Source organism: Corvus brachyrhynchos, unplaced genomic scaffold (assembly GCF_000691975.1).
Source record: "Corvus brachyrhynchos isolate BGI_N302 unplaced genomic scaffold, ASM69197v1 scaffold43, whole genome shotgun sequence".
In the NCBI taxonomy this organism is placed as follows: domain Eukaryota; kingdom Metazoa; phylum Chordata; class Aves; order Passeriformes; family Corvidae; genus Corvus; species Corvus brachyrhynchos.
In genome coordinates this window covers 3,931,993-3,957,054 of record NW_008237353.1, presented here as the reverse complement: position 1 = coordinate 3,957,054, position 25,062 = coordinate 3,931,993, and the positions used below count along the sequence as shown (strand labels likewise).

The 25,062-nt window shown below is 41.3% G+C and overlaps 1 protein-coding gene across 1 annotated transcript in view; it reads left to right on the top strand.

Moving 5' to 3' along the window:
- The window catches only part of MBOAT1 (membrane bound O-acyltransferase domain containing 1), a 29,647-nt gene that overhangs the window by 542 nt on the left and 4,043 nt on the right, over positions 1 to 25,062 (top strand). Inside the window, exons 2-8 of the mRNA XM_017730697.1 lie at positions 62 to 139; positions 3,466 to 3,561; positions 13,829 to 13,884; positions 16,064 to 16,118; positions 18,753 to 18,936; positions 20,551 to 20,743; positions 23,451 to 23,554. Coding sequence (XP_017586186.1) covers positions 90 to 139; positions 3,466 to 3,561; positions 13,829 to 13,884; positions 16,064 to 16,118; positions 18,753 to 18,936; positions 20,551 to 20,743; positions 23,451 to 23,554 — 738 coding nt within the window. The 5' untranslated portion in view covers positions 62 to 89. The remainder of the gene's footprint in view (positions 1 to 61; positions 140 to 3,465; positions 3,562 to 13,828; positions 13,885 to 16,063; positions 16,119 to 18,752; positions 18,937 to 20,550; positions 20,744 to 23,450; positions 23,555 to 25,062) is intronic.

Sequence of the window (25,062 nt, the reverse complement as noted above, 5' to 3'; positions counted from 1 at the left end):
AACTACCAGCACTTCCAGGTAACATAGAAATTATCTAAATACTCACTTTGTTGTCTTCAAGGTATTCCATCCATCTTTTTGTCCTGGTGATGATGAACTATGGCATTATGAATATGGCAAGTATTCCCAACATCCACAGGTGAGCTTACGTGGCTGCAAGTCTGCAGCTGCCCCTTGGACACCTTCTCTGCTTTCAGGGAAAATCATGAGCAGTTTTTAGAACCACCTTCTCTTCTTTCCGTCTTCTCTTTCCCAGTTACTTGCAGGAGCTTTGTTCATGGAATTGCAGGAGCTTTGTTCATGGAGTTACAGAAGCAGCTGTAATCTCAATTTGTGGTTTTTTTGGATTGGTGTATTGCATTTTCCTATGAAATTGCTGGCCTCAAAATTTGACTTTTGCAGGCTTAATAATTTATGGCCAACCTTTGCTCTCTTAAATGTAATGAAGTCATGTTCTCCTTGGTCTTGTATTCTTCCAGATTGCATTTGATAATCCTTTTTAATGTGTTTTTCCCCTTGCTGTTTGGCCTTCAGGTATTTTCCACTTATTCTTGAGTTAGGTAGTTCAAATAAGGTCACTGAGGCAGCTTAGCTTAGTGATCCACAAAATAAGGTCTTGCTTTTGGTACTGGGCTTTGTGAAAAAGTGAAAAATACCAGAACTCCTATTGCTTCGAAGTAGAAGCTTATGGTTTGGATGTGTTACAGGTGATTTCTGTCTCTGCACTGTCTGACTGTTTCTGTAGCTGCTGCTGAATGCTCAGAATCCACATCAGTCTGGGCTGGGGAACAGAAACCCTTTCTTCACTTGCCTTCAAGGCCAGGGCTGTCTGAGAATCTGATGTTCAGATAATCATCTCACCTTCCTTTATTTCCTGAAGAGACCCCCTCTAATATCTAAACAGGAACCCTGCTTACGATTACTTATAATTTTTCTAAGATTATTTAGAAATGTGAACTATAAAAAGCAAGCCTCTCTACAGCAGTCACTAGCATTTTGCACCAGCAAGATAACGTGTTAAGGAGGTATTTTTCCCATGTCCTCACTGAATGCAAAGCCCAGAAGTCCAGAGGTAATTAATAATGTTACCAAAAAAAAAAAAAGGTAATTGAACAATGTTTGTTAAAGAAATGCCATCCAGAGACCAAAATATAAAGGTGTTAAAAATTTGTATTATGGTTTCCTGGTCAATGTCCCTGCCTATCACTCAAGGGAAATGCAGGAGTTAGTGACTATAGATCAGAGGAACCAAGTCTACAAAGGAATCATCCAATAGTTATTTACATCTTCCTAGGCAAGTTGGGGTGGTGATAAGGAAAAGGACATGACTTCAACAGGAAACCTCCTCATTCTTCCTCTTTAGCCAATTTGCCACAATGGCTAATAGCAAAATAGCTGTATACTGAAACAAAAATCAAGCCAGCCAGTTCATATAATGTTGCCCACTGCTGCAAGGTAGTCATGTGTTGATTTGAATCCATGTGAAATGTCAGTCCAATGTGCTGAAAAACCTCAGGAGGTCTGAGGGAAGATTGGGTTAGGACTTTTCTATTGTATTCCACTAGCCATAGCAGTATGACTCAAGGTGCTTCCACATTATTAATTTTGGCAAAGTAACAATGTATTCAAACTGGTTGAGAGTAAGCTTGAACAATGCTGCTTTAAGGTCTGGACCTGTTCATACAGGCAACCTGATCCTTCAGAGTGGGGCTTCAAGACTTGCCTTTTTTTTCCCCCAGAAGAACACAGTGGAAGAGAACAAAGGAAATAAACTGCATAATTTAACCTTCATACTCTCTTTCATGGTTATTTTTTGCTAGTTTGCTCTCTGGTGAAGCTGCTAGCCTTCAAGGCCTATAAATGGATGAATTAATCCAGCACCAGGAATGCTCCCAGCTACAGCAGCAGTTCGGTGTGTCTCTGCCTGCTCGCCCCGCTTTCAATCTAAGTGCTTTACACCTCAGCATGGAGGCGTATTTTAGATCCTTCGTCCTGTCTATCGCTGTTACATGTCTGAGCTGGGTGACTTGCCTTTGGACGGATGCTTGCCATTCTCTGTTGATGAGAGGGGAATCCAAGGACCTTGCTGAGGCAGGACTGGATGCCTGACCCAGATAAAATATTATAAATTCTACTCTGAATCTCCTGAAGAATCTGTCATGTCCTTTCAGTCTGCCTTTCATCCAGCTGTTTGCTGTGGGCCACATGACCCGCAGGTTGCCTTGCGATCCATCACTGTCACTCCCACTGCAGTTTATTAGTCCCCAGGGAGGGAAAACTCATTTCTTTTAAAACCAGCCATAATTTGACAAAGGCCTGGCTCTTTTTCAGTTGTCTGCTGACTGATCCTCTTGTCTGATTTCACCTTTAGTTCTCCCCTGTGGTGGATCCTCTCATGGGTCCAGGGGGGCAACGTGTGCCTACCAGCCTCCCAAGGCTTGGCCCTACCATGCATGCGGGATGTGCCATCTCATTCCGTTGGTCTTTGCCTCTTCTCCCCCACATGGATAACCTCTGCTACAGGGGACACCAGTAGCCCTGGTCCTGGCCTGTCAATGTGGTGCAAGCCTTTCATTCTGGTGTCCCAGCTCTTCATTGCACTGTGTAATTGGCTTCATGGGTCAGTCTGTCTCCAAAAATCCATCCGATTCTTTCCTCCCCGGTATCCTCTTTCTTGCTCGTGTAAATACAGGAGGAAGTTACTTGTATGAAAGGCTGCATCTGTCTGTGCAGACACTGCAGCATTTCCAGTCTTCAGACTGTTCAGCTGCTAAGATAGAAAGAATCATGCTACTGCCCTGCCTACCAGAAGTGTGTTATTGTCTTGAAACGCAGAGTGAGTTTGTCACACCCTACCTAAGGAATGCTTCTTCAGTTGGACACTGTGATCCTATAGGTCCTTTCCAGCCTATACGATTCTGTGATTTTTCTGGAAGATGGTGTGCTTCAACATGGAGAGCTGAAAAGATTAGGCTATGTGCCATCATCTGCCTTTATACAAAATCACAAAAGAGAGAATACCTTAAACTTGAAATATTTTAGTCTTTGCTAGATCTGAGAAAGAGTTGTAAATAAAGAACATTTACAGATAAAAAATGCAGTGGATAAGTTCAGTGACTGGCATACAGTATAATCTGATTTCAAATACTTGAGTTGGACAGAAATTTCAAAATAATATGTGAATATGGGAGCTTTGAAATTGAATTGTGCAACTTGAATTGATCCTATTTCTTCTTTCTTTTTTTCCCCACTCCCAGAATGAGGAGACACCTCTGTAAGGTTTCGTCTGGGTGTACAAAACCATCAGTTCCCTTTGAGAATGTCTTCCGGGTCTCGTAGCGTAGCTTCAGACTTGTTAACAATTGGATTTGAAAAAATCAAAACAAGCCCAACCCAATCTGAGTGATTCTAGTTCTTGTTGGTACTTGTGTTGGTAACTATGTGTTCTCTGTGTTATGCTTTTAGGTACTCCTTTGTCGTAGCTATGGGATACCTCACATTGTGCCACATAAGCCGAATATACATTTTTCATTATGGTATTCTCACTACAGATTTCTCCGGGTGAGTGAGTCTGCAAACTGCTTCCTGTGTCAATCAATATTAGTTGATTTCAGTAAGTTATAAGAATAATTTTTATATTATCTGTGGAGCACCTGCAATTTTGTTTCCCTTAAACTTTTTCTAAGGCTTTTGTTGTGATTTTGGGTTTTTGTTGGGGTTTTTTTGGTTTGGTTTGGTTTGGTTTGGTTTTGGCGTTTTTTTTGTTTGTTTTTGGTTTTTTTTGTTGTTGTTTTTGTTTGGGTTTTGTTTTTTAAAGAACAAATAAGCACTGTATGATTTTTGCACTGACTCATTGTTTCTACTGTTTTCTTGCTAGAAACTGTGTAGTTGAGAAGGCAGAGCTTAGTTAGCTAGCTTTCCCCGAGAGCAGCCTGGGAGGATAAGTTGCACAGTCTCTCCCCAGAGCTGTAAGAGTGCTTACGTGGCTGGTGGTCTGCCCTGAGAGGTGAGGTATGCTGCTCTCTTTCAAACTTCCCTGGCACAGCTGTCAGCTCTGCATCTCCTTTCCCCCATTCTGATTTATCTTGAAGCCCCAGATGGGGAGGTGTTTTCCCAGCCCAGGCACTTAAGCAAGTGTGAGTGCAGGACTTGGGCAGGGGTGAATTGCTGGTGGAGCTGGGTGAGTAACCCAGGCAGAGAGACAAGAGATCAGCTTGGGTTGTCAGGACTGGTTCTCTCATGGGGCCAGCTTGTGGCTGCTGCTTAAATAGCATGGCTTTTTGTATGCCATGATATCTGTGAAACGGTGGTTTTCATATATACTGTAGTGTCTACTGTAGATTTCACTCAGAGAAGCGGTAGAGGATGCTTAGCAAAGAGAGAGACAGCTAACCCTATGGGCTTTGTTTGTGAGAGGAAGTTATGCTTTTGAATGATTTAAAAACAGTGTGCTAATGTCTGACTACAGAGTAATTAGTAACATACCATGAAAAATTTCTGTAAACTCACACAGTACATTGTACATGACTCTTCCAAATCTCTGTCACCTTACAGGCACAGAGTAGGAGACTGAAGCTTTTTGCTGTCTCTGTGCATGTGTCTCTCTCTTTGAGGTGGTGGGTTTAAGCACTCAATTAAATTGTAGGTGGTAGAGGGGAAGTTTCTCTCAAATTTCTGAGGTTTTTTATATTAAGGAGGCTGCAGTAATGAGATGGTAAACGTTTAAAGAAATTTGGTTCTGTAATTTTTTCTGCAGTTCTTTTAATTCAGAAAAGCATGTCCTCAAAGAGCATGATGTGTCAAGAATCCTATAAAGTGGATTGGAATGCTATAGCTCTGTGTAAGGGACAGAGAGAGAAATGTGAGAGATCATGCTTTTCTGAATAGTGTGTTCAGAAATGCACTGTGAGGCATATTAGCTCTGTCTCTCTGAATACATTTAATAAAGATCCAGCTGAGACTGAGGGTGGAAGAAGAGGAATGGTGGTTGTTATAGACTAGGTAGTGTTTTCTGCTCCCTTGATGAAAAAGTAACTACTCTTATTTAATGATGAGCTCGAGGATCATGATTATAGTGAAAGAATAATGTCTGAACTTACTCGGTTATCTGATTTTGTCTTGGTGCTTCAAGATACACACCAATTCCTAAACTTCAGTCAAACATAAAACTGCCAAGTAGTAAACAAGTGGAAAATGTACTATGGATACGAACTGCACCTTCATGGTATATTTTAAAAGCTAAGAATAAATAAAATTAGTGTAGTGGTATCAATAAAAACTTGCAATCCAAAGTGTTGAAGCCCAGATCAGCCTCAAAATCTGTCTAAAAACTTGTTTTCCTCAGCTGTAAATTTGTGCCCATTGAGGTTTTGTGCACATACCTGAACAGATGTGATGACTGAGAGAGACAAAATATGCTCCCTGGACACAGTTTTGTCATGTATGAGCAGCAACTGAGCTCCTCTTGCTTGTTGTCCCATATTTGATGGTTCCTCATCTGTTGCAGGTGGTAACAGGGAAGCATTAGGACAGGGAGGGAGGCATGGCATTCAAGTTCTCTCTCAGGATTTCAGAAATGACTGAGACAGAACCATGGAGCTATGCCCATCTCCCTCCAGCTTCCCACCGTTTGGGTGAACGTGGCTGGGGATGTACATTGAAAAGGCAAGACACTAGATTCAGGGCAATCTTTAAGATCCAACAAAAAGCCCATCATCTGCTGACTTGTGTTTGAGGTTTCAGTATCCCCTAAGTCTGGTGATATCTGGCTGCGAGGAGGAAGTTTTAATCCACATCAAATAGGCACATAACCAGTTCTGTTGCCATCAGCTTTCCGATGTCCGTTCCCTAAGAGCCAGATGATCAATGAGTGTTTCCCAGCGGCAGTGCTGAAAGTCAGCATTCCTCATTTCCTCTCCTGACCTGCTTTGTGCACTTAACAACTTGTTAACAACTTGCATGCAAGTTGCACAACCCTTTTGAAGTGTGCTTGCAAATACATTTTTTGGGGTGTTTTTAGTTGGTTGTGCTATTTGTTTGGAGCCCTCCCATTTTGAGAATAGAGCTTGTAAAATGCAGGTAGAGATGGAGAGAACAAGGTAACTTTTGAGTCATATTTTAAGCAAACTGGAAAATGAAAGATCAAGCTGTGACACATCACTTCCAGGTTACAAAATAGAAATAAGGGACTTGTTACCTGCTGGTGACTAGTTAATTCTTAACTCCTGCAAAGGGTAGTTTTGTTCACTGAGTCCTGCAGTCAGAACTGTACACAAGCTGCTTGATTTAAGAGCAGATTTAAACTCTTGATTTAAGAGCTTTTCATGTATTGCATAGTAATTAAGAAGAAACTCTTTTTAAACTACTGCCAGGTTCTAAGGAAAACAATTTCCAGTTTGCAGCACTTCAATTTTAATTACTTTTTAAAAATGTATGTATATTTTATCAAATTTCTTTCAGTTATATTATTTCTCAAATAAGTGGTGATATAATTTAGGAATTTTCTCTTTACTGCTTCCTCAAAAACCCTATTCATTTTTGAACACTAATTGTACAGTAACTGAATCCTGTGCTTCCCTCTTAATTCAAATCAATCTTTGAGAGAAGCATGCATGTTTTATTTTGCTTGGTTTGCCATGACATTTGCACATTTTACGTGGAAAAACTAAATCCTAACTCTTTCTCTCTCTTATTTCTTCTTCTTTATGCTAAGAGGATTATGCTGGTAAGTTGCCTGCCTATACAACTTTATAAAAACAATAATAATACCATATGGTTTGTGTTTTTTCCCTTTGTATCACAGGCTCAGACTGAGTATAGTAATAAGATAGCTTTAGGAAAAATGAGTTTAAAATAAGGAATCTTGATTCTTGATCTTTTGATTTTTGGAATTTTGATTTTTGGAAACTAGTATTACATAGGGTTTCAATCTAGCAAGCTTCATGACCAAAAGCCAGATGCATATGATCATCCAGATAAAATTCAGAAGATATGGAACTCGTGTCTGTTTCAATCCTTTCCTTAAGGCCATAGAGCTTTTTAGTTTCCTCTCTGAATTCTTGCAGTGTCCGAGCAAAATTTCCTAATATTGCAGGTTATTCAGTGAAATGTCAGCATATGGGAGTTTCTTTCATATAAGAGTAGTGGCTGAGAGAGCTGGGGTTGTTTAGCCTGCATATCAGGAGGGGCCTTATCACTCTTTACAACTGCTTGAAAGGAGGTTGTAGCAAGGCTGGGGTAAGTCACTTCTCCCATGTAACAAATGACAGGAGAAGAGGAAATGGCCTCAGGTTATGCCAGGGAAGGTTTAGATTGGATATTAGGAAAAGTTTTTTCATGGAAAGTGTTTTCAAGCATTGGAACAGGCTGCCCAGGGAAGTGGTGGAATCACTATCCCTGAAGTGTTCAAAAAACATGTAGTTATGGCACTTGGGGACATGGTTTAGTGGTGAATATGGCAGTGCTGGGTTAACAGTTGGACTCAATGATCCTAGAGGTCTTTTCCAGTCTTAATGATTCTATGATTCTTTCTGCCGTTCCTTATAGAAGAGAAACTTGGCGTGTGAAAATCACCACACATGCTGGCACAGTTTTCAATCTTCTGTTGGTCTTAGAGACACCATAGCTGAATTATCTGGGAGACTTGAGCAGTTTTCCTCCCCACATATGTCAAATCTGTAGCTCTTACGCGAGTGCTTTGGTGGACATCACTCTCCAGAGACCACCTTTGTGTCTGCCCTATCCCAAATGCAGAGCAGCAGCATCATTCTTAGCAAACCACCTAGAAAGGGATGATCATTGAGAGAGCCCTCTCAAAAGCCATATACGTAAGCAGATACTTCAGTAACAAGTGTCACTTCAGGTAGTGGATTTTTGCTGGGTGGTTAGAACTTTGTTGCTGTTTCTTTCCTCACTCAGTGGCTTTTAGTATCAACCAGAAAAGGAAGGAATGAAAGAATAGCAGCCGTTTTTCACAAAAGAAATACATTTGCTGATGAAAGCAAAGATAGATGTACTCTGTTACCATATTAAAACACAGAGCAGAAATGCTGTCTGGTCCTACAAGTTCAGTTGGTTATTTTTGTTTTCTTGTCTTCTAAATGTATGACATGCAGTACATTGCTGCAGTGTCTGTTCCAGCAGCGCTGGCTAACCTTGGTGTGCAGCTGGTCCCCAGAGGCAATGCCGCAGTGCAGGTGCAGGGTGAGTAAGGGGAAATCAGTCTGTTTTCCATGGCTATTTGCTGCTTTGGCTGGGTTGCTTGTCCACTTGAAACAGCCCTGAGATCACTTACCATTGGATACACAGGAGCCCTGCAAGAACTGCAGTGTGGGAACTAGGCAGAATTCAAGCAGGCAATCACTACTAGAGAGCTCCACGCATCTAGTACATCCCAGGACACTTCTCCACAAGTAAACACTCTTTTAAGTGAAATGCTTCTACCATGAAGGCTTAAGAAATACCGCTTGGGAGCTTTCACAACACACACACAAAAAAGGGCAACACATCACCTGAAGGAAATTTTAAGTTCCTTTGGAGGTGCAAGTGTGTTTAGTGAAGTGTTTTTCCTCTGTTGTACTTCAGTACTTCTTCCTTTTACTGTTGAAAGCAAAAGTCCGAGGCCACTGCCAGCTTGGCAATCCCCTTGTCAGCGTGGTTACTGTCACAGCAGGATGTGACTGTGTGAACTTCTTGTCATGGCTTCAGCGCTGCAGAGGTAACCCTGAAATAAATGTTCGCTGTTTTGGAGTCTTGTCTGCTATGAGCCTTTTGACTCCACCTCCTCTCTTAGTGAAATCAGGTCAGTGGAAACTATTTCTAGCAAGCGTGTGCCAGCCTCCTCCACGGGATTACCTAAGGTCAAGCAGACTGTACTTGGAAAAAGTCTTTTCTCTCGGAAGCATCGAAGCTTCCTCAGTGCAGAAGCCAGCCTGTGATGCAGTGAGGATCCCCACAGCAGTCTACAAACAAAATCTCTTTACTTCCACTGGCCTGTGCTTCTGGCAAATTTATTACATTGGGGCAAGCTATATTTAAATATTATATTAACTGATATGTTTTCATTTGGAAGGTTTATTTAGGGGAGTAAACCCCTCTATTGAGCATTCTCTGTGAACTGTTGCATCTTAGTCTTGTGTTATTTTTCAAGGCATCTAGGGTGAGGTAAACAAAAAACAAAGCTGTCTTTACCTTATGTTAGATGCCCTGAAAAATAAAATTGTCCCTGGGTCAATTTCTTGATTTTTTTTTTTTTTTAAATTAAAAGTTGGCCACTATGGTTTGTGTGTAGGAGGTACAGTGCAGCTACAACCTAAGATTAAACTCATAGCTAATATATAAAACATGGGAAGGGAGGGGAAATCACACCACACATAAATCAGATTCTGTGTTTCTGTGGCAGTTTGTAACTGTAGTGCTTAATAGGACAGGTGGAGAGGGTGTAGAATCACCACTCAGCCATGTGGCTGCAAAGCAATCTGTAGGTGTTCAAATATGATGGATTGCAAGTTGTTTAGGCTTCTAAATGTGTTTTATTTCAAATGCTTCCTTCCTAGGGATAAGTCTTTGTGCTTCATCTGTAAGTGGAAGTGTAGTAGGTAGATTTTCTTCTTAAATTCAACCTAATTGCTCCCCTCCAATAAATTGTGCATTGCAAAATTTGGGAGTAAGAAAAGGGATTGGAAGTTTTATAGTTTTGTTAACTTCCCTTCTTGTTTTTAGCACTATTGACTTTTCCCAGTAGAGTCTAAGGGTTAAAATATTATCATGTTGGAAACTGTTGGCTAGATGTGATACGGTGCTGTATTTAATGTATTAACATACTCAGTGTTTTATTGCTGTTTAAAGTTAGAGCTTGCCTGAAAGGCTGAATAGAAATGGCAGTTCAATGATATTTCAAAGTTTTAATAATCAAAACTCACACGTTTAGGAATTTATGATTCTTTCCCAGCCCCCCCTCCCCTTTAAGGGAGAGTTCCAGTACTGTCATTATTTTGTTGTGCTCTGCCTTTTCCTACAGCAAAGACATGGTCCCCCAGAGATCAAGTAAGTGGGGAATGGTAGGCAGGAGAAGAGGAGGGAGGAAGATGCTCCTTGTTCACCTGAAACCTTGCTTATCCTTTGTGTGAAGTGTTGACTGATAGCTGACACTGATCTCGTGGAAGATTTAGTGTTTGTCATCCCACTGCCACTGTACAGTAGGTTCCCACCCTCCTGAGTAGGGTGGAGATCACAGAATCAATTAGGTTGAAAAAGACCTCTGAGATCATCAAGTCCTACCTGTGGCTGATCACCACCATGTCAGCTAGACCATGGCACTGCGTGCTATATCCGGTTCCTTAAACACCTCCAGGGACAGTGACTCCACCACCTTCCTGTGAAGTACATTCCAATGTCTAATCAGCCTTTCTTTGAAAAATTTCATTGGATGTCTAACCTAAACCTCCCTGGTGCAGCTTAAGGGAAGAGACCAACCCCCACCTAGCTACACCCTCCTTTCAGGCAGCTGAAGAGAGTGTTAAGGTCCCCCCTTGAGCATCCTTTTCTCCAGGCTGAACACCCCCATCTGCCTCAGTCACTCATGATTGGACTTGTGCTCCAGACCCTTCCCCAGCTCCATTGCCCTTCTTTGGACACGCTGCAGCCCCTCAATGTCCCCTGAATTTAGGGGCCCAGAACTGAACACAGTAGTCAAGGTGTGGCCTCACCAGTGCTGAGTACAGGGGAAGAATCACTCCCCTAGTCCTGCTGGCCACACTATTCCTGACATAGGCCACAATGCCACTGGTCTTCTTGGCCACCTGGGCACAAGCTGGCTCATGTTCAGCTGGCTGTTGACCAGCACCCCCAGGTCCTTTTCTGCTGGACCACTTTCCAGCCACTCTGGAAAATATGTATGACTTGTATTATGATGATGTCAGGAGGGAGAACAGGAAGTATCTAATGAACTTTGTGGCTCTCCTTCCCACTCGCCTTGTCAGACACATCACTTTTGTTCTCCCTTGTCTCCTGTGGAGCTGGGATTTGAGGGAGATAGACTGTCCATGTTTTCTGACTAAAGTGCAGGAAAAGCTAACTTGTTCTGTTGGCTTACAATGTGCCATCAATGAGGCAATGAATTCCTTATATAGATGAGGAGAACCTCTCTCCTCTGTGTTTATATGCAGCATGACCTCAGTGCAGGCTTTACTCCTGCTGCCCTCAGATTGTTTGCAGTTTGGTTCTCTCTGGTTTACCATGGGAGCCTTGTCTAAGACAAGTGTCTAAATTTAGACACCTGAAGTCATATGGTTTTGGCTCAGAGCCTGGGGTTTAAAGTTACCCACTTCAATATTGGTGTGAAGTGCTTGCCATAAGAAACATATGCAACAAATTGAAGCAATTTGAAACAAGTGTTAATGTTCCCCTATAAAGCTAAAAAGGTCAAACACTGACAAAATAAAAATTTGTGTTTATTGCGGTAGAACTGCTTGGTTCACTGACAGCCTCTGTCTCTCTTAAGGATTAAAAAAATCTGCCTTTTCATATGCTTAAAGGATTAGGATTTATGTATCTTTGAAAGCAAAGCTGAATTTTGTCTGGGAAAATCTACTTTGAGAAACAGGATGTTGAAGATATTGGTGAAAACAGCTTATAAATCACTTTTCTTAAACAATTAATTGGAATAAAGTTTAGAATGACTGTTTGAGAATACTGCTGGAAGGTGAAAAGTCACTGCTGAATTTGTCCATTCCTTAGCTGCTATCAGTGGTCTAGGTGACCCAAGGAGAGCTGCTGTACAAACCCCTGTGTTATGATTGTATTCAAGTTCTGTGGATACTTAAGCCTAATCTGAATTTTATGTGCAAACTTTTTTTACTGACATTGTAAGTAGGGACTTCTGAAATGATAAAAGCAGTTTCTGATTAAGTAATTGGCTGATATTGCATGTTCTGGTTTTGGGTAGGAAATGCAAATTACCCCCCCAGAATTACTTGTGGACTCTTGAAAAAGATCAACCATATTAAGTGTTAAAAAAAAAGACCGCTTAGAATGAAAAAATGGCTTTTGCCAGCATTTGTGTTTACCATGCTCAGCATACAAATTATTTTGAGAATCTGTTTGATTTATATTAGTGGGATAATCAGGTTGTAAACAGTTTATCTTAGCCATTGGGTTTACATTTGATTGTAACCAGTTGGCTGATTTAGTCAAGGATGATCCAGAATCTCTTGAAAATCTCTGTAGAACATAAGTATTTGACTTATGGCATTCAGAGACATCATTGAATGTAACTTCTGCTTTTTTTTCTTTACCTTGAGAAATCTGTGGAACAAAAACGGTGCTTGAACTAAAAAAAACCCTCAACTTTTTTCTTTAATTGTGTTCCAGAAATTATATTACAATAGTTAAAATGAACAGTTGTAATGTTTGGAGTCTCTTAAAAAAGTTCCATATACTGGTGAAACTGTGTAAATAGTTAAAAAAAAAGTGTACAAACTCGAGTTTTCATTTCCAGGTTGAAGACATCATTTGTGTTCAAACGGAAACATCCATATGGTTAATGTTGTTAATTTATTCTCAGATTGAGAAACAACCCATTGTATTAATCCTCAGTGAAGACAGAGCTCTTTTGTGGGACTGGTTTTACCTAAAGTCATCACAACTAATGCTTTTAAAATAGTGGTGTATCCTCATCATCCATTCCCCTCTCGTGGCTATTATGGTTGTGAGAGATCTGTGCACCCTGTGCTGGTGTCCCCAGTGGCAGAGAGATGGGGAGAAGCAGTGTGAGCAGGTGATCATCCCTTGGTTTGCCTGCTATGGGTCCTTCCAGATTGCAGATATTCAGTGCCAGGTTTTGTGTTTAGGGCACTACAGCCGATGAAGGAAGTGGTTTGTCCCCATGGTTTTCCTCTCATCTTTCCTCTTACCTACCTCTAAATGCTCTTAGCTGTGTCCTTTACCCTTGTGGGAACCAGCTCCTGATGCCTCCAAGCTCAGTTTAGTCTTTTTTCCCATTCCTTAGCTGCAGCAGCTCACAATTGCCTTCAGTGCGAAGAAGCTCTGCAAAGCTGGATACGGGAAGCATAAGTGGCCCTACTCGGCATAGTGGCTATTTCTATGCTGTGTGTTTTGTTGGCACCAAAGCTGCTGGGTGGCTGTAAGCCTGGCTCAGGTACAGCCAGCTCCTGTTTTCAGAGGCTCCAGATCCCACGTGCCCATACACTCCCAGTTGGATGGTGTATCTTGTACAGGCTGTTCACAACGCAGATGCATGGCCAAGAAGCAAGTGGGAAACTGCTGTGCTGACAGCTATTCTGGTATTTGCACACAGTCCTAATTGATAGAGCTATTCATGTGGGGAAATAAGCATCTGTATCTGCAGAGTCAACATTTTTTAGGGCACTGAGGAGACAGACAATAGGAGAGTAACAGTAAGAAGGGCCAGAGTTGGGTTAAAGCAGCACTGCTGTATTCTAGTGTTGCAATGTATGGGGCTTCAATATGGTCTTTGCCTGAAAGGAGGCTCAGTGGGCTGCAGAAGCTGGTATTTCCTAGTGGTGTGATTTCTTCTGAACTACAATTTGCAGTGCTGCACGATAGGCAGACATAAAATAAGGCTTTGTGTGCACTTAGCAATTAAAAATTCCAGTGCAAGTTACTGTGGGGTTGTTTTGAACCGAGGCAATTGTCTTATGCCTGAGTGCCTCCTTCAGCTTTAATTGGATATTTTTCCACTTGTTGCTAATACAGTTATGCCTTTTAAAGGCATAAAGACATTCAGTGAGAAAGTTGGGAATAATTTGTATTACAGGACATGTAACTGTTGTTTCTGTCTTTCTTATAGTCCGCTGATGATAATTACACAGAAGATCACAACTCTTGCATGCCAGCTACATGATGGTAAGAAAAGGAATCTCTTCCCACGTCCTGAAGGCAGCCTTTTCATTGCAGTGCATTTTCTGGTTGATTTATGGTGTGAATGAATGTAGTTCAGCAAGTTGTTCCAAACGAAGAAGAAAAATGCTGTGTGGAGGAAAATGAGAAACTTAAAGTTTTGATCAGTTTTTAGGATCAAACTCTCTTTGCAATATCAGAGACAACTGTTTTGCCCTTCGGTATTCTACTTTCTTAGGACCCAGTTTGGATTTTAGCTAGTACCAGGGTCTCCTGCTTAGATGCTACAGTGCATCTCCATTAAGCTCTCTGAAGCTGTTACCGATTCTCAAAAGTCAAGAGTTGTGTTTGATGCATAGGTTCAGTCATTAATGTTAATTTAGCAAAAAATATGCTAGCACTGATATATTCAGTGATAATGTACTTCATGAGTTGTGAGAGATAGAATTCAGTAGGTTTTCCCCAGCACAGAGAGAAGCACAGTTGCAAGCAAAATAACATTATCTTCGGTCTTGTGCTGTGCTGTGACAAAGAGCACTATTATTTCCCAGTAAAACGCCTGTGTCTCGTACAGTGCAAAGGCTGGAAATGTCAGTTGTCATCAGTAGCATTATTGCTTGTGCCCACTGATGTTGCGCTGCAAATTTCTGATGGTCTGAGGCCCATTGCCTTACAAGCTGTGGGTGAGTATGTGTTATGCTAAAGAGTTGTGAATGAGGATTTAACTGATGGCCACACGGGGGTCTGGCATTGTTTGCAAGCCAGGTTTACACAAGTGAATCTAATGCTTTTATCTGGCTGTAACAGGTACAGCTGGAAGCTTGGCTAATTGACCTTGTTGGTGGCATTCACGTTGCTGAGGCTTCTCTGCTTCTGTAAGTTGAGTCAGCTCAGGTATTGCTGCAATGCCACAGCAGCGTGCAGCCTAGGTACACACCTAGGATGTTGGAGGTAAATGAACAGACAGAAAGGAAAAAGACAACAGCAGAGGCAGGAGCGTTTTAAACAGACCAGAAATCCTACAGATTAGTGATGGTGGAGAAGGCTCGTTACATTGTGAACATCCGTATACGGAGCAGTTGATCAAATGAAGGCAGCTTGCAGTTCAAGCATCAGTGACGAATTTCTATTTGTAAAAATTTAACACAGCTGTCTGTAAATGGAAACAGACAAACAAAATACCCACTCGTATAAGTAATTAAGTGCTTAATTGTTTCTCTGAAACTCAGGCCCTCCCAGTATTTACAAACTGAAACAGTGGAGAGAGAATGGAAACAAGCAGCTTATCAGGAGTGGTAGGAAGTGGGTCCTGTGTGTGTATTGGTAATTATGGCCAGTATGTTTAGAAGAGTAGTGTCAATTGGTGCCAAGCCCCTGATCTTTGTGCACATGCATGCTCCACATCGAGTGCTGTGACTCATCCTGTGTTGTGCTGCTGAGGCCAGTGGGAGTCCCTGCAGTATGTGCAGCTAAAGCTTTAGGGTGGAGGTTTTGAGGTATGTGCTATAAGCAACATCTCTTTACCACTGGCCGTGACACAAGATTTTTCCATCATTTTCCTGGGACATTGAGTCTGTGCGCTACCTCTGGCCCCAAAGGTCTTGTGCACTCAACAGGAGGTCACCCTTCCAGTCTGGACTGTGCACAATTCCAGATTATTACTGACGTGTATGTTTAGGCTTGCTCCAGCAGCAGGCATCTGGGCTGCTCGTTCACACCAGTGGAGCTTCTGTTCCCTGAGTGCCTGTTTCCCTTCCCCTGCCCACTCTTCCTGCTGTGAAATGCTCCATTTCTCACCAAGGAGCCAGCGGGAGCCTTGTGCTTAAATGAGCCAGCGGCTTCTGGCAACAGAGATTTTTCCAGCCCAGGACAGTTTGTAGAGGCTGTTGGGGGTTGCTTCCAGTTGGTGGCATTGCCACTTCCATTGTGTGTGGGAATGCTATGGCTGCTCTTCCTGACAGTGTAGCCAGGGTGATAAAGGGGGAATGATGTAAGGAACTGGGTAAAGAGGTAGAGTAGAACTTGACATAAAAGTTAGGGATTGAGCTGTATTACAACCACCTGTGACAAAGAAATTTTGAGATTATGGCCTTAGAAATTAATTTGTGGGTTGTAAGCATAAGGTTATGGCAATAGCTTTTACTGTTTGTCTGTTTGGAAGATCTAATGTGACTCTTCTTTCCAGGAATAGGGCGACAAGCTGAAGAACTCACTGCTGAGCAAAATCGGCTTGCTGTAAAGTAAGGATATAATTCTCTTAGTGATTTGTGTCTAATTTCTTCCAAAGGAGTTGAGTATTTATGTTGCTTTATTTTGTTGTTCTTTTTCTTTTTCCATTGCATTGTCAGGGACAACATAGTGGCCCGGCCATGAAAATGTTTCTTGCTGCTTTCCAGTCCATGATAGGCCAAAAGTCTCACCTGCTTTTTCTATTTGCTTGAGCAGTTTTGTTTTTGTAATGCTGCTCTCATTGCCCTCCTTACACAAACATACCTTCTCTCTTATATTTCTTATTTCTTCAATTCAGGACTTCTGCTTTTATCACCCTGCACTGGTCAGTAAAGCACTGAAGTACTTCACAATGTCTCATTGACTTAAATATATACTCCACATGCAACAAAACAAGTCTTTGCTGAATTAACTCTTAAATTCAGGCTAAGACTATACTATATGGACTTGTTGGCTGTTATCCTAATCTAATCTGCCATACGTTATTTTTCCAAGTATATACTCCTCCCATCAAGCAATCTACTGCATAGTAAAAATCCATTTTGCTTTACCTTTGACGCTTCAAGTGCTGCTTTTCTTTGCCATCATTTTTGAATGCTGGATTTTTTTTTTTTGGGTCTCCCTCCATAATGGTAATACTCCTAGTTCTTCTGTTATGTAACTAGTCTTCTCATTTTTCATATGGAGAGGGCATCTCTTTGAGCACTACTTTTTTTCTAGTTTGTCCCTCAATACAAGTGAATTTGTTGGGGTTTTTTTGTTTTAAATGAAGAGTTAGTGTTACAGAATTACTCTTAGAACCGTAACTACTTTTACCATGACATGTTTGTTTAAGGGCAAGGGAATTATTTCCTTTGTTTTCAAGGTAGAAGATTCAGCCATCAGAAAATCTGCCTGTGAAAGTAAGGGAGTCATTTCTTGAAAAGCAAAAATCTTGTAGGTAGCCTTGCATAACTCTGCTGTGACCCCATAGTGTCTATTTTTAAACCTCACAGCATAATTTTTAACTGCACTTGGCCCTTAATTCTAGTCAAATTCTCACCAAACAGGCTTGGGTTTTTTTCTTGTACAGTAAATGAGTTCATAATAGAAAAGCAGATGCCAATAGCATAAGTATCAGTGGCAGACAAGTCATAACTGAAGACTTTTAAATCCCCTTTGGTAATACAGCCTTTTGTCTTCCCTCCTGTTCTTGGTCTGTTTTTATTTCTCACTCATCCTCTGTACATTCCTTCGTGCATTGCTCATGTCTCCCCACCCAGCCATGTGCAGAATCCAAGTTGAAACTAATGACTTTATTTTTAATCTTACTGTAGAGCTAGGAAGCCCAAATCATGGACCTGATTTTGCAGGACAGAAAGATGACCCTTACCCCAAATTGTCTGCTGCATCTTTCTGTGAAAAGCTTTCACCAGAGAACATACCATTCAGGCATTAACATCTACAATAACCAGTAGAGTGAATGCAGAAAATCCTTGCTAATCTAACTGTTTATTCAAACTAATTCCACTTCAGAATAGGAGTAGGCAACAGAAAATGTTTAACTGTTGCTTAGTTTTTCTGCTAGAAATTTGTTTTAGTCTTAAAGAATTTTAAGTGTGTTTTGGTTTAAGCATGTCCATCTGTGCCTTGGGCAGGAGAGCCCTCAAGCACTGTGCCCAAGTTTGTGTTCTCATCTGAGAGCTCCATGTTTACTTGAATGGTGGCAATTAGGATGTTTGTAGAGAGCACTCAGTAATGCAGTGGAGAACACAGTGCACAGTTTGGATGTTGACATTTTCTGCCACATAAAAACCCCAAGCCTAGCAATTTACAAATTACACTGGTGGTGAGAGGCCTTTACATCTTCCTTTTTCCATCCTACTGATCTGTAGCAAGGACAGTGGATCTTCTTCATTTTACATTCAATGTACAAACCCAGAAGGAACTGGTGGGATATACACTTGCAAAATGGAAAAAAATTAATGTGACAGACTTTCTTTGACTTTTGTCTTCAGCCGTCTTTCAATTAATGTGGTTTTTTTCCTCCTTAGTTCCTTTTCCTGTTCATGATGCAATACAGGCAATTACTTCCTTTATTTGAACAGCAGGACAGAGTGCTTCTTCATTCTCTTCCTGTATGTCTCACGTGACACTTCCCATTTTTCTCAAGGCTGGACTGAAGGGTGAGAGCTCCTCCCAGGACTGAGAGCCCTGGTTTTAGAGACTCCCTGCCCCGCAGTTTGTATAACAAGGCAGAATGGTCCGTGACATCTTGGACAGATGTCCAAAACCAATTACCAGCTTCTCACTCCTGGTACTTCTGACCTGTCCAAAATGGACAAATTTATTACTCTTTGTAGCTGAAAAGTTTCTAAGATTACAACTTTTCGAATCATTAGCATTGGTTCACCTGTAGCTTAAGCACTTCCATGTTACATTTGTTCTGACTGCCATCTACCAGACATCACCAGAATATGACAGGCTGTGTTTCATCTTCCCCAGAACAGATCTAGAGTGCTTTCAGCTGTGGTGAAAGGGATAGGAGAGAGGTGGGGACTGAGGCAGACAGTGCAACAAAAAAACATTGGTGAAAGCCTTTGCTGTGTTTTACTTTGTTTTGGTTATTTTTGTTTGTTCTGTTGTGTGTGGCTGATTTTTCACAGGTCAAGACCTTCTTTGCTGGAGTATTTAAGTTATCTCCTCAATTTTATGAGCATCATAGCAGGGCCTTGCAGCAATTACAAGGATTATATCGCCTTCATTGAAGGGAGGCATGTGCACATGAAACTGTTAGAAGTGAACTGGAAGCAGAAGGGTTATGACAGACTTCCTGATCCTTCTCCAACTGTAAGTTTTCAAATGACAAAGATTGATTGCAGAGGGCAGGAAAGTGCAGCTTTGTACATGATTTTCATAATTAAAAGCTAAGAAGAAAAACCGCTTTTGGGTTATCTTGCCCTCAGTTACGCTGAGTTTTCTCTGTGAGTGGCTGCTGTTTTTATCACAAGGTCAGGGGTGAAGGGGCTAGTGTATTCCCCAAACAGGTTTGGCATGCAAAATGGGTCAGTTGTTAATGCATGTCCTTTGTGCAGCAATGGGAATGGTCTGCAGGTTCTGACAATGACAAGTTGCGGTTCAGCTCCAGACAGAAAAGGAAATGACAGAAAAAACCAAAAAAGTCAAATCTCCCCTGTAGTGCAGGAGGTGTTAGAAGTACATGAATCACGGCTAAACACAAACTGTAGCCTGTCCAGGTGATTTACAAGAGTATCTCACACGCTTTAAGATGACTCAAGATACTTTTCACATACTTTTTAACACTAATTTTGTTTTGTATATTTAAAATACTACTCACAACCTTCTTATAAAATGGCCTTCTTGTAAAGCAGGATAGTGTATTATGAGATCCAGATTTCTCTCTCTTTCTGTTCTTAAGGTGACACTGAATGTGTAGCTTTGTGAATGTGTGCAGAATGTCTCCTCTGAAGTTGAGCATGTGCTTATGTATAATGATTCCTGTTGCACACAGTTGTCTTTCTACTGACTCTAGTGGTGTTACTTCTGATTTACATTAGTCTGACTGAGGTCAGAATAAGGCCTATATTGTGGAGGATGCAAGTCAGGAGAGAGTGTTAAAATCTGCATAAAAAACCAATTTCACATTACTTTATTCCAGAATTTGGAGAATATAAAAAAAGAGATCAAAAATCAAAAGTGTCAAAAAACACATGGTTGTTTTAATAGTATATTGCATTTTTATTAGCCTTTTGAGAACAAGTCAATTTTTATATGGTATCCAAGTGCCAGATTACTTTTTAATTATGACTGTATCAAGAAGGGTTTACTCATGGTGTGTATTTGCAAACAAGCTTTGAGCTGTTGCTGTGATTGTCCATAATGGTGTACAGGAAGCTTGGGAGCTGGAACAGAAAATGCTGGGGCAGATCACATACCCTGTATCAGCGGTACAATTGTGCTGGACAATATGACACTTTTTGGAGAAGTGATTTTTAGCAAGACCTCTGGGTGGTAGGTAGCTGGGTAGTAAGTCCTGCTGTTGCACTGAATATCAATGCTTTTGGCTTCCAGGAGGAACTCAGTCCTTAGTTCCAGGAGATGACAGTAAAAATAGAGATGATTTCTGCTTTCCACTGTAGGGCTTGTTTGTTTCCTTTCTCATTTTAGAATCTCCGCACACTGATGTGGAGTCTGCCATGAAGTTCATCACTGATTTTGACTTGTCGTTGTCCTTCCTATCTATAGGTAGTTCAGTAAACCAAACTAAACTAAAGCTGTGACTCTGGCCTTTTCTTGGTCACCTCTTCTAAATTAATTAGTATCAACTTTGTCACCAGTAACTTTAATGATTCTTGAAGCCCATTGTTTGTGTATGTCATGAGCGCTGCCTTGTTCTTCCCCTTAAGCAAACGTTTCTAATGAATGTTTCATTGTGTTTTTCAGGGAGCAGTGATGTACAAGCTGTGTATCACACTAGTATCTCTCATTTTATTCTTGACGCTTACCAAGAACTTTCCTATGGCATATATTATTGATAACGAGTTTCTTGATAAAACTCCCTTCTTCTCAAGACTTGGTTACCTGTATGTTGTAACACAGGCAGCAAAACCAAAGTATTATTTTGCATGGACGTTGGGTAAGGCTGGCTACATCATGTACTTTTGTGTGTAGCAAATAAGTTCCTAAATGGGGGAGGGGACCTGAAACCCAGGGTTGGGGGGGAAATAAAATTGTCCCTAGACCTGGAGTTCTTGTGGGAGATATGTTCCTTTAGGCAGTGGACCCTGTGCTTGTTTGGGGGCTGATGCTAGGCTTTGCCTCTAAAGCACTGTGGGGTCCTGTATGCACCTCGGCTTTGAGCGGCCCAGAGAAGAGGTTGGAGAACCATGGGGAGCAAAGGAAATGTTAGGACCAAAACCTCTGCAAGGAAAAAGGAGAGGAGAAGGAAGAGGGCTCACTAAAGAGAGAAGCAGATTTTTTTAGGAGCCAGCTAGACTGGTGGTCAAAATAATCTTATTGCATTTTACCTTCTTCCTTTTACAAGTCACCTTTCATCTCTGTGTGTGAGGAGTCAAGTCCTTTAGTCAAGGCTGAAAATATCCTGGATTTTTTTGCTGGTATTACAAGACATTATGTGTAGGGGAGATCCTGGAAGTCCAGCAAGCAATGCATATACCTGAAGCTGAGCAGGGTGTCACTGAGATGGGATGGAAATAGCCAGGGAGATTCATTGCAAGGCTGTGATTAAACTGCTGGGAATAAAACTGTCAGATCCAGGGAAAGCAGCCAGGACTGGCATGTGTGGGATGGGAAAGGCTTTGAGATAAAGAAAAATAAAAATAAAAACCTTATTTTTGTGGGATCCAGTTTTAAATTGTTGCCTCTGTTTTTTCTGGCATTATAGTTAACTGGAAGTCCATTATTAAAGAGATAACCTGAATTTGCATTTGTGACAAGACCAAGCTGTACAGGCTGTAGAAATGTCTTACAAATGAGGCGTTTGGGGAAAAGTATGCATTGCATAGTGGAGGGTGAGGCCTCCTCTGTTCACATCCCAAACACAGGCTGCAGAACAGCAGGCACTTCATCCTTTCCCAGTTTTGCTCCCGGTGGCATGGCCCAGAGCATTACAAAAGCGCCTGCTGAAACGGCCGATAAATGCTTCCTGTCCCCAGGACAGGACAGGCACACTATTGTGTGGGAGCTGCGCTGGGATTCCTCCAGATCCATGGAAAGAAAGTTCAGCTTCTTGCTGCATTAGCGGTAGTCCTGGGAACACGACTGCAAACCTAGCTCCGAGCTGTCAGTGAAACCACTTTGGGTCTCAGTGCCTCCCTCCAAGGAGCTGTGAAAGCCATACGCAGCCAGAACTGTTCAAATCTGCAGGGAATTGAAGCCCTGTGGAGCTTGTGGAGATTTGGGTTTTATGAGCAGTTTGAGGGTGCACAGTTGTGATCTTTCTGTGCTTCACACCTGCTCTGCAGACAGCAGCCTGGGAAGAAAAAGGCCAAGGGGTTTGCTATATAATTATTGCTCATCCCATGATTCCTGGTTTCTTGTTTTTGGCAAAGAAACACCAGTTAGTTGGTCCCTGCAACCGTTGGAGCAAGGAGGAGCAAGTCCAGGAGTCCACTGCTCTGGGGTGATGGTTATGCGCAGCTCCAGTCTCTGAGATTGGGCAGGATCCTGTGGGCCAACTTCAGGCAGGGTTATTTTTTATTGTTTGGGGGTTTTTTAATCAGGGAGAGAATTAAAAACATGGAGAGCATTCTTTCCATCAGTAAAATCTTTCTCATTTAGGAAAGTGGAAAACAAAACAGAAAGTTTCAGGTTAGAGGAGGTTGCTCATTTGTTTATTTATTTATTGTTAGTCTTGTTGCTTATAATTAGGTTCCCTCCCTAGTTTTGTGCATTAGGGCTTCTCCATGAGCTTGTGCCTGTACTCACAGCATTTACAAAGTAAAATCAGTTTTCATTCTTGGGGAAGAAATGCCAACCTTTTTAAAGCATAAACCAGGCTTGTATTTTGTAAATGACCCAGAAGGAAAACCCTTACCTGTATTTGCACTTCCCTTTTTCTTCCAATGATCCTCAGTGTTGGCTGCAACTAGTGATCTAGAGACAATAATGAATCCTCCTTTCTGTTTTCATGGTACTTCAATAAGGTATTTCTAACAGGGGCACACTGAAATCAGAATCTTGAGACCCAGTGATGAGGTGACTCCCAGGCATTCTGAGAGGGGAGGTGTGTAATGCCTACTGTTATCCAAGCTTTTACTTGCTTTAAAGTAGCCAAGTGTGTAACTGAAGTTACTCAGTATTTTTTTCATAGACATGGTGAGGCACTTTAGTGAGACACTCAGAAACAGGATTAGCAAAAGGCTTTGTCTGCAGAATTCTGAATGACAGTCTTAATTAACACAGCCATGTTGGAACCCTTAATAGAAATAGTAAACATATCTTTGAGATACTAAGTTTTTTTTGAATTCTAGAAAATGCTGTGACATCCAGGTGCCCTTTTGAGGAAAATGCTCTTTCATTTTATGGCAATATCTATCTCAGATGAATAATAAAGGCCAAATGATAGGAAAAGTGATTTCTAGTCATTGTAATTTTATTATTTTATTTCTTCTGCACAAGGAGTAACTAGTCTTTCCTCTTGCGGAAATGACTCGTGTAGCCTTACAGTAACGCCCCTTTGTAAGGAAGCAGCTTCTCCTAGAAAGAGAGGTTGCTAAATCCTACAAAGCTGGTTTGAATGTTTGTTTAGTGCCATACTGACTTGTAAGAAAAATGTCTCTTCCAGCAGTCTGATTTTGACCTGTTTTGCTTTGACTTTGCAGCAGATGCAGTCAACAATGCAGCTGGTTATGGATTCAGTGGAGTTGATGAGAGAGGCACTTTCCGCTGGGACCTGTTGTCCAATTTGAATATCTGGAACATTGAGGTGAGATAAAGGAGTGGCTGCATTGGCATAATTATACAGAAATGAGCATGATAATGGGTAGAGGCTTTACTGAAAGGAAAGTAAATCTATGCTACCAGGCTGCTCCTCTTTAGCATGAAGACGTTTTGTATTTTATCTGTTGGACAGATAAAATGCATCTATCTCACAGGCTTCCTCACGCTCTGTATTCAGGTTGTATTTCTAAACAGTTTAGTGAGAGCTAATAAATAATTACATCAGATATCTAATAAATGAGCAGTCAATTACTGTAGATCGTGGCTGAGCTCAGTGGGTCAGTAAATTGTTCACAGCTATGATTCTTCACCATCTGTGGTGTATTCTGTTTATTTACTTCTAACAATCTTTCACTTTTGTAGCTCAGTTGAGATGAGTGGTGGTAGTGAAAGAGGCTGCCATGAGTCGCACAGACACGTGCAAAGGCTGAACTGCCTCTTGTACTTGAAGAAAAGTGAGGGTAGGAGACATAACAGGTACAAAGCAAGCAACCTGAATGGGCGCTGACAGGGGCACACAGAACTTAGATGGGTGCTGATCTAGAGCACCATGTAGCAAGCCAGACTTTCTCAAAACATCTGTCACTCCTTCCTTGTGACTGCAGTATACTTTTAAGATCCATAAACCTTTTGAAAACTATTCATGTTTGTGTCTTTAATGCGAAAGATGGCCAATATAATTTGTTTGCCCTCAAGAATATTTTGTGAATGCCAGTGAGATGTGAAAATATTTATATGTCTGAGGCTGCTTTCTAAAGGTTTCTTTAGAAATAGAGGAGCTTCCCTCTGTAATTCTCTAGTTATGATTTTAAAAGTAATCACAGATGAAAATAAGTTGACTGCTTTGTTGCTGAACAATCTGTGACTAAGTGAATGTCCTGTAATAGCTCTTCTCAAAAATGAAAGAGCCCCTGTAATTCTTCATTGAAGATGCCAAAATTGGAAGTATCATTATACATTCCCTGTTTTTCAACATTCTTTCTCTTTTTCCTTTTTACTCATAATTAATCTTCAGTGTACATCTCTCCTTGATGAGTACGGATACACAGCCCAGAAATCCTTTACAATTTTTGATGACAGCAGCACCCTACATACCACTCTGAGATCTTGAATCTATATCTGATTCAGTTATGGGGCAGGAGATGATTCTTACTTGGGCTGAGGCAACTTCTGTTTGAAGAAGTAAAGTAAAATGCAGGCAGTGCTCTTTAGTCAAGCCAAATGAAGGAAACAGGAGCCTTTGCTCCTCTCTACCCACAGAACTGATGGCCTCTCAAAGCTTACTTCCTTTACTGGTCACATGGGCAACAGAGATCAGAAATTGTTTCCAAGAGCATAAAATAGAGTGCTGTCTGATTTGATCATGCGTGCAATAAGAAAGAGAGGCTACAGAGACCATGCCTTTGGATAAGCCTTGAACCATCACTTTATGTGCCAGCAGCGATGCTGGGAGTTTAAGTGTGATTGTACAAATACAGTCTGTATGTTCAGCAG